The sequence below is a fragment of the Arachis duranensis genome, chromosome 8 (genome assembly GCF_000817695.3).
Source record: "Arachis duranensis cultivar V14167 chromosome 8, aradu.V14167.gnm2.J7QH, whole genome shotgun sequence".
Taxonomy (NCBI): Eukaryota; Viridiplantae; Streptophyta; class Magnoliopsida; order Fabales; family Fabaceae; genus Arachis; species Arachis duranensis.
Genome location: NC_029779.3, coordinates 44,940,853 through 44,949,689, shown reverse-complemented (window position 1 = coordinate 44,949,689; position 8,837 = coordinate 44,940,853). Strand labels below are relative to the sequence as shown.

At 33.2% G+C, this 8,837-nt stretch overlaps 1 protein-coding gene across 1 annotated transcript; it reads left to right on the top strand.

Annotated features, from left to right (window-relative positions):
* The first annotated feature begins 552 nt into the window (after positions 1-552).
* Positions 553-8,112, top strand: LOC107463261 (uncharacterized). The gene is made up of 11 exons (XM_016082026.3): positions 553-793; positions 974-1,133; positions 2,808-2,921; positions 3,158-3,271; positions 3,377-3,556; positions 3,673-3,752; positions 4,230-4,269; positions 4,394-4,501; positions 5,416-5,496; positions 6,848-6,970; positions 7,621-8,112. The coding sequence occupies exons 1-11, from the start codon at positions 630-632 to the stop codon at positions 7,666-7,668; spliced, it is 1,212 nt and encodes a 403-aa protein (XP_015937512.1). The 5' UTR covers positions 553-629; the 3' UTR covers positions 7,669-8,112.
* The last annotated feature ends 725 nt before the right edge of the window (positions 8,113-8,837 follow it).

Below are 8,837 nucleotides of genomic sequence, written 5' to 3'. Positions count from 1 at the left end.
CAAAGCTGAAGGTAGTGTTCTAATGCATTATTAATCTTCTAACTTTTTAATAGAGTATTGTTACACATCTAAATTTTTTATGAATCAAGTTTAACTAGATTAAATAATAAAACTTAAAATAATACTAATTATAATTGATTTTTATTATGTTAAACCAACTTGGACTTAATTAACAAAAAAATTTTGACATGTAATAATGTAACATTACTCTTTCTGATATTATGTCATGTCAGCGTAAGTAGGTATTTGACACAATTTGTTCTACTTATTTAATTGAATTACTTTTTAATTCTTTTGTTTTTAATGGAATTACTTTTAGATCTTTTATTTTTGCTTCTCCTATACCTCATTATTATAGTTTAGAATTCTTTTTTATTTTTTTCTCACTCTTATGACATTTATTTTTGTTAAAATTAGATGAAAAAAATTTTATATTTTTTTTATAAAAAAATTTTATTTGAAAATTTTGAGGAGCACATACATTAGTTAAATAATAATAATAATAATAATAATAATAATAATAATAATAATAAAATTGTCATTTACTTCTTGTTACTACTTACTACTTCAAGACAAGAACAGTCACTCCGTCATTCATTAGCGCTCCGGCGAGAGTCGAACGAAGCAGCATGGAAGACAACGAAGACTCCTCCACTCTTCACCAGATTCTAGATCTCTTTTTCTCCGCCGGTTACGTTGAAGCCGTAAACTCCGACTCGACGCCGTTTCACAAAATCGCCCACGGCCTTTCCTGGTGCTTCGCCTCCCTGGACGCCTCTTATTCCACCATAACGCGAGTATCTCTATCAAACCTTGCAACTGCTTAGGGTTTCATCTTTTGGCGTTCAAATTCAATCTCACTAACTCCCTCTGTATTTATTTGTGTCATTTTTCTTTTGATTCGTGCGCTCTTACATTTCAATTTTGTGAATTGTTCCTAGTAACATTGATTATTGATTGTCTCGTATTCCAGAGGTGGTGACAATGCAGAGTTCATTGAGGAAGCTCTGAGATCAGTAGGATGCCCGCACTATCTTCGATCCTCTCATGTTCGAGATCTTGATACTGAAGCTATTCTCCCTGTAGTGCAATGGCTTACGCTACGTGTTCGATCAACACAAGAACCTGGTGAGGTATGGTTATAAGATTTTTACTATTTATAGCATGTTTGGACTTCGGATTCCACTCTTTGTTATAATTGGACTTTAAAAAAAAAAAAGTTTCTTCCTTCAGTTATTTAAATTAATGAAGTATTTAAATTTTTTGTATGTATTTGTTTAAGAGATTAGTTACTATGCACTTATAGTATAAAAAGGTTGTACACTCTCAACCAGAAAAAAACTACAAGTCAGAAATTATGATAGATTGTTACTGTAGTATGTAGTTTTCTATGTTGATTTGAAACTTTTATACAATTTAATTGGGTTTAAGTGCATAGAAATTAATTTTTTGTTTTTTGAAATTAAAAGTGATAAAATAAACAGGCTTTTTAGTTTTAAGAAACATTTCTGTTCTAATATGCTAATCTGAAGTTGTGTGGAACTTGTGAAGTTGTTGCTGAATTGGTCCTAAGTTTCTTGAAAAATTACCTGCTAATGGTATATTTGATATAAATAAAAAACTTTTGAGACAAAATTGGAACAAAATAAAATTTAGGAATCTTTTTGAAACTGTTGGCAAACTTCAAGAACAAAATGTATATTTTACCCATTTGATATAAATGAATAATATATAGTGTATTCGCAGGAAAAGCCAATAACCAAACCGATGGAAGCTAACTAACCATCTGGTGTAACTGACTTAACAGCTATTGATTACCATGACAGAATATGACAATAACTTATCCTAATACTTCTCAAGTTGGATCACAGATATTGAGAGCACCCAACTGAAGAATGAGACCATGGAACTGTGCATCTGTCACTGGTGTAGTGAGTGAATTTGCCTGTTGATAATGACACTTGACTTGAATTAGCTTTGTGCAACATATAAGCAACCATTCTGGATGGAATGGTTATCAATCTCCACATGCTTGGAGCATTCCTGAAATGTAAAGTTGGTTGAGAGGTGAGTGGCTGTCTGGTTATCACAAAAGACCATAAGTTAAACCAACATCAACACCATGATTCTTCCGCAAATTTACCGGCCAATAAACTTCATTCACCATAGTTGCCAAAGCCCAATATTCAGCTTCAACAGGGGGACAAGGAAGAGATGGTGCTTAGCTAGTCATAGACCTCCTAGTACCCAGGCAATTGCACAATCTGCATTAGAAAAAGCCTTTGGGGACGTCAAGATTCGGCTGAGAAAAATAAACTATGACTATTGCCTTTCGTGTATCTCATAAGGTGGTGAAAGGCTTAAAGATGAGGTTGTTGGAACTTGGACATATATCGAGTATTGACTTAATTTTGTGATTGATGAGAAAAGAAACAGAGAAACATGAATTGATTTGAAGGTAAAGAAGAACATACAGAGTGTGTTTGCTTTGGAATAGCTAACCAGCAAACTGATACAAGAAAATCAATTAACCATGTGTTGTGACCAGTATAACACCTATCATAATAGACAATTGGCTAATAACGCATCCTAATATTAACGCTCTTTTAGTATTTTGGATTTATGATGTGAATGTGATCTTGAAAAACATAATAGGCCAAATCAAATGTCAATAACTCGTTTCAGTTATTCTGAGTTTTTAGTATGCCTTGCTATATTGCTTTGCATTTATCTTGTGCTATCATATGTTTTAACACGGTGCTTACTTTTGGTATCCTATGTTCACTCTGAACATGTTTTAACCCTAGGTTCACTCTGAACATGTTGTTCAAGGGGATGAACAGTCACTGTGGGGGCTCGACAAGGAGTTAGAGAAAGCAGAAATTTCCATAAAGACATTGACTGAAAACTTGGATGAACTGGTTGGTGAGATGGCTGTGATTTTAAACGTGAACTGGGTTCCTCTATGAGTGCCCCCACCGCTTTTCTGTAATCTTACTTGATTGTTAGTTTTCTACGCTGGTTAAGGTTTATAGAAATTGATGATCAATAATCCACTTCCATTTTTCCCCTAGATTGTGTGTTAAATATAGACATCTATGTTCTGCATGTGTTTATTCATCTTTGCTATTATTTTGCTTCTTATATTGTACTGCAGAAACACAGGAAGACAAATGTTTTGGAACAGTTAGATCATATACGAAACCGAATCAACAAGGAGGGTGCTGATTCTGTGGTACAGAAGCTCATATCCTTAATGACATCTTTGAAGGTGATTCTCTCGATCAATTTAATTTAACATTTGAATTTTCAAACAGCAGTATAATTCAACTCATTCATGATTTTTGTGTTGCTTATGTTATTCCCTCTTTTGCAGGATCTTGAAAGGCAGGAAGACCACTTTCAGTCTAATTGTGATTCTGAACATTCAGAACTTCTAGCTGAGATCAATGAATTAGAGGCAAAAATAACCAATGATTGTGATAGCAAGAGCCTCTCGGATGGGCTACATCATTCTATAAGTGAATTACATGAAAAAGTTCATTTGGAGAAAAAGGTAAACTACTTTTTGCACGTGGACCTGCTTCCTGATTGTTTTGATTCTTGGTTTTGTGACATCCTTGCTTGTGCCCCTCTTCCAATTAACATAAACTCCGTGTTCCTTTCTGTTAGCAACTTGCTGCTAGGCTGAGGGATATTCTGGCAATGAGACGACAGATCGATGACCTACCATGCCAGTCAGAGATCAACCAGTATGCGTGTTCATTCACAGTTTCACCTTTTAATTTTTTAGATTATCTCCATTGTCATTGTAGAAGTATTTGGCTATTTGCTGAATGATGTTTAATATTTTCCTGGTTTTCTTGTTTCCAAAACTACTTAGGAAGGTTTCTTTCCAGGACATAAAAGAGATCACAATGGTTACAATTCAATGAAAATTTGTTTTGTATTATTCTTCTTTTCGTTCTTATTAGATCACAATGTTTGCATCAATCATTTAAACTAAGCCTGGTAGTCTCAAAAATATATTTATTCATGTTGGAATTATCTCCCTGCTATTTATGTGCATGTAATACAAAATAAGATGATAAAGACATTAACTGTAGAGATTGAGTGTGGGTAAGTAATTCCATGCATGTTGATAGGATTGGCTACATGAGAATGTCGAAACTAGTTCCTCAAAATATATTATTTACTTGATGTCTCTTCGTGTTGGTGGCTTGGTGTAGGTATGAACGCCGGCTCTCAGAACTGTATGCTCAAATCCAGGTTCATAGATTCTTTTGATATTAAACTCTTATTGGGAGAGTAATTTTTTTTCATTTGTTACCTATCCAATCATATATGCGCTAGTTCTAATTGTTCTTGATTGTATGGTATTTGCAATGTACAGGGAAAACATCGACAAACCCGTAAATACTATGCTACCTACAATGCTCTTTTGGAAATTAAAGAATTGATGCTAAAGGAAACATCCTTGTTGAATTCAATCATTTCACAGGTACTTGTTGGAGAATTTAGAGCATGGGGTACATTTTTTTTTTCCTTAATATTTGTTTTGATGATTCTTGTGTGATTTTCTCTCTTAAACAAGTTAAATTCACAAATTTTTGTACCTTGTCTACTATTTTTCTGCTTGTATATATGCTCTGCTGTCACATGTTATGGCCTTGCTTTTTATTTTTGTTGTTCTTCGTGTTTTACTCTTATTGATATTTCATTTCATCTTGTTAGACCTTTTGCATTTTGTCTTATTGCACTATCCTTAGTGTTTCTTTTAGCTTAAATATCATCTATGGTAAAACTAGAACTTAAGCTGCATTAATAATTGTTGTAATTTGATATGAAGAATAAGTGATCTGCATCTTTTCTTCTGTTGTGTACTATGACCATTGGATTCTTTATGCAACTGTATGAAATCAACAATAACAACAATATAACTAACCTTGTCCCATTAATTAGGGTTAGTTACATGGGTCAAGCAATACCATAGTGTTCTATCACAAAAATTATACTTATTCTCTATTTGACTCTATTATGGGTTATTAGAACAATTATTAGTATTAAAATCTCATTATTTTAGATGTATATGAATAGTGAGCACTTGCTACCATTTAGCTATCTAATTGTGCAACGTGCGTTATAAATTTTGGTGCTAACAGAGGAAAATATCTTAGTATACTTTGGGTTTGGAAATTCTAAGAAATTTTTTATGTCAATGAGCTTCTATAGAATATTGTCTCGTGAGGCTTTATAAACTCAAAGGCTGTAGCGTTGGAAGATAACTAGAGTTGTTTAATCTAACATTAGTCATCTTACTTGTTAAGACCAAAGCACTTGTTAAGACCAAAGCATATTTTTGTTAATGTTATCCGAACAAGTTTTGGTTTCTGTATTTTTTTTAATTAACTGCAGTTTCAAGAGGCCTTCAGTAGTATGGATGGTCGTGCAAAACTTGTTCATTCCATGGAAGGAATTGTCAAGGGCAGTCAACAGGTAATACTATTTTCTGTCATGCATAAATGATAAATTTTAAATGGTTAACTGCAGCATGAGATCTTTATTGCATGATGTGTCCCTGTATCACTATCATATTGTATAAAGATTCTTGTCTGTTTATGCTGTACTGGGGATATTAAATCCTTTTTCCCACTAGAAATTTTGCGTCAGCATGCTGAACTTAATTTCCTTAGTTACGCTGCCTTATAAACATGTTAAATTTAACTATTGAACTTAAAAAGGTCGAATATTCATATAGTGTTTCTGCAGCCTTGAAAAAATTTGTATTACCTTTTATTAATTTATTTAGTAACTGCAGAAGCTTTTAGAAGCAACTTGGGCTTATTAATTGCCATTTTTTTGCAAGCATTTTTTATGAAGTTACAAAAAAAAGCTCTATTGACATTTTAATTGAAACTTCACAATCAACTGTTAGAAGCTGTTTTAAAAGGCATATAATATCAAAGTTGTATTCGTCTGTTGGCATGGGTTGCTAATTAAGTCCTGTTCATTAGTGTTTTGGTAATAAATATTTTAAGTTGATATTTAATCTAATGAGAATTTTTTGGAGATAATGAAAATAGAGAGTAATATAGGACAGGTAGGTCCCTGAAAATTTTGTAATAGATTTATTAGTTTTTAAAGAAAAAAGAGTTACCAAATAAGTCCTTGAGAAATTTTTGTGGTGAACTTATAAGTTCGTAAAGGAAAAAAGGTATCAAGTCCCTAGAAAATTGTAGTACTAGATTTATAGGTATCTAACAAAAGGATGAAATATATGTCCAGCATTGTAATTTTTCAGGGACTTAATTAGTACTTTTTTTTTTCTTAGGGACCTAAGTCCATCACAAACTTTTTTCAAGGATTTATTTGATACTTCTTTTTCATTAGAGACCTATATGTCCTTTGCAAAATTATTCAAAGAACTATTTTCTAAGTGAATACCCAAAATGTCCCCTGAAATTTGCATCGTGCTTCAAATTGACCCTGAAATTTCAAGTGAGCCAACGGACCCCCAAATTTCAATTCGTGATTTACTTTAGCCCTTAGGTTTATCTTTGTTTATGGTGAGCTGAGTTGGCATGTTTAGCATCATGGTGTACGAATGGAAACCTCGTCATTTTGTGGCAGCTACAAAGGTTGCTTAGAAATTTCAGATGCGAGGCCTCGTCCAACCATGATGTGGTTTTTCCTAGCTTGAACATAATGGTGCATTTCCCTTTGGTTTCTACCCAAAAAAGTTAGATTGTGAATTTTCTTTTAATCAGGCTATACCTTTTATTCAATCATTAGATTTACTTCCCATGATCGAGAGGTTTAACGTCAAGTATTACATTCATATATGCAGAAGCTAGATAAGGTTCAATTAGGGCTTGAAGAAGAGGAGAGAGTACGTAATGATATTAAGAATAGGTATGCTGCGGCTGTGGGTGAACAAAAACGTTGCTATTCTCTGTTAAAGGCTTTTCAGGTAAGCTTTTTCCCCATTCAAACGCACAGTAGAGTAGGTGCTGCATAGTTAAGTTGTCGTTTTGTTGAAATTTTGTGCCATTTATGCATTTGGTAATATTCATGGGAACTTTTCCTTCCTTCCATAATTGATAGCTATGTCCCGTGTTTCTGTCTGTCTGACACAACATCAATTAAAATTAAGAGTAATTCAGGAGTTAGATATTTAAATAAAAATCACAGTATTTGAAAGAAAACACATACTTCCACAATAAACAAGAAAACAGCCAAATTATGAAATTACAGCGAATTTTGAATCTTTTGAGGGGAGGATGCTGCCCGCTTATAACATTGGTGGTCTCAAAAGTCAAGAGTAATGTTTTGTCGCCAGTGTCCCAGACTTTTTGGTAGTGTATAAAATACAAGAATTTTCTATCTCATGGCACATTCATTATTCTTTTCTATATTTTTCATTTACAAGATATGGAAATTTTTTTTTTTTTTCATTTCTCTCTCGTCAATCCGACCAAACATTGCCTAACAGTGAATACCAACAAAGAGAGTGATACCAACCCGTTGTATTGTACTATTGTTACTGTATGTGAAAGATGGCTTATTGTCATTTTCTTTACTTTTTCCCCCTCTAATTAAATACATCTCTTCAATGGCCAGGTAGAATGCGCCAAGAATGAGAGGTTTCGTAGTCAAAGTTGGGAGTAAGAATTGATTACAGCCTTGAAATGTGAGTTTCCCATAATAGTGTATCACAGATTCAGTCATAGCAGAGTGATTCCGTGTTCATCCAATAACTCTCAATTGTATAAAGCCGATGGTTACTAGAAGGAAGTGTATATTGTGATAGTGCTATCTAGGAAAAGCTCCAACTAAGAAAAGACTCGGTTATTAACTGGTCCATTGTGAGTCACCCCTATGTCCTAAGAATTTATCAAGGTTGCATACACTATCCCGGTAAACAGTTATGATGTCAAGTTTTTCAAGTGCTATGAAATGTGAGATAGAGAGGTTTGATTGAAGAATTAATATTGGCATGTACGTAGCAAATACAAACTAAGAATGTTTTAATAGAATCATGATTACAAAAGGCCTTGGAAGAGAAAAGTTTAGCATGGATAAATAAAAATGCCAATAATTTGATTTGAGATATGCAAATGCAATTATTCATCTGTGTTTGGCTAAGAATGTTTTTTTTGGTCAATGTGAATAACATGACATGAGACTCTCTGGAAGAAACTCGAAGGCTTATATCAGACAAAAAGCATCTTAAATCGGTTGTCATTTGTCAATGAATGGTCAATTCAATAACCTTTATGTGATGCTCTGATATAAAAGTCTTTGATCATCTTGGTAAAGGATGAATTGCTACCAGTGGATCCACAATTGTTCATGAACATTAGTTAGCATTGACGGAAGGTGTGTGATGAGATTATGTCGATGGACGATGGCCAATAAACTTTTTGGGTAGAATCAACAAAAATGTTGTACCGTAATTTTCTTGCAAGATTTTTTGGAGATGTAATAAAAAAAATTATTTTACAGTCTAATTTTAAGTGAATATATGATGATGGGTCTTTTGAATTTTAGTTGTCGGTGGTACACGTAATAACAATTGAAAATGTGTATATTTCAATCAAAGGTGGAGCTTGTTGGAGTTTGCTTAAAGAAAGTCCCAAAGCCATATATAAAGATTTAATTTCTTCATTTCAACTTATCCCACTAAAATAATACTTAAAAGTCTTAAACTTGTCGCCTTTCCTCCCCCTCCCCCAAACTCAACCTCTTTCTAGATGGATAATAGTACGGTAATTATTTAATTATAATTTTCATTCAACTTTATTTTTCATAAAAAAATCTTATTTGTTTGTAAAAAC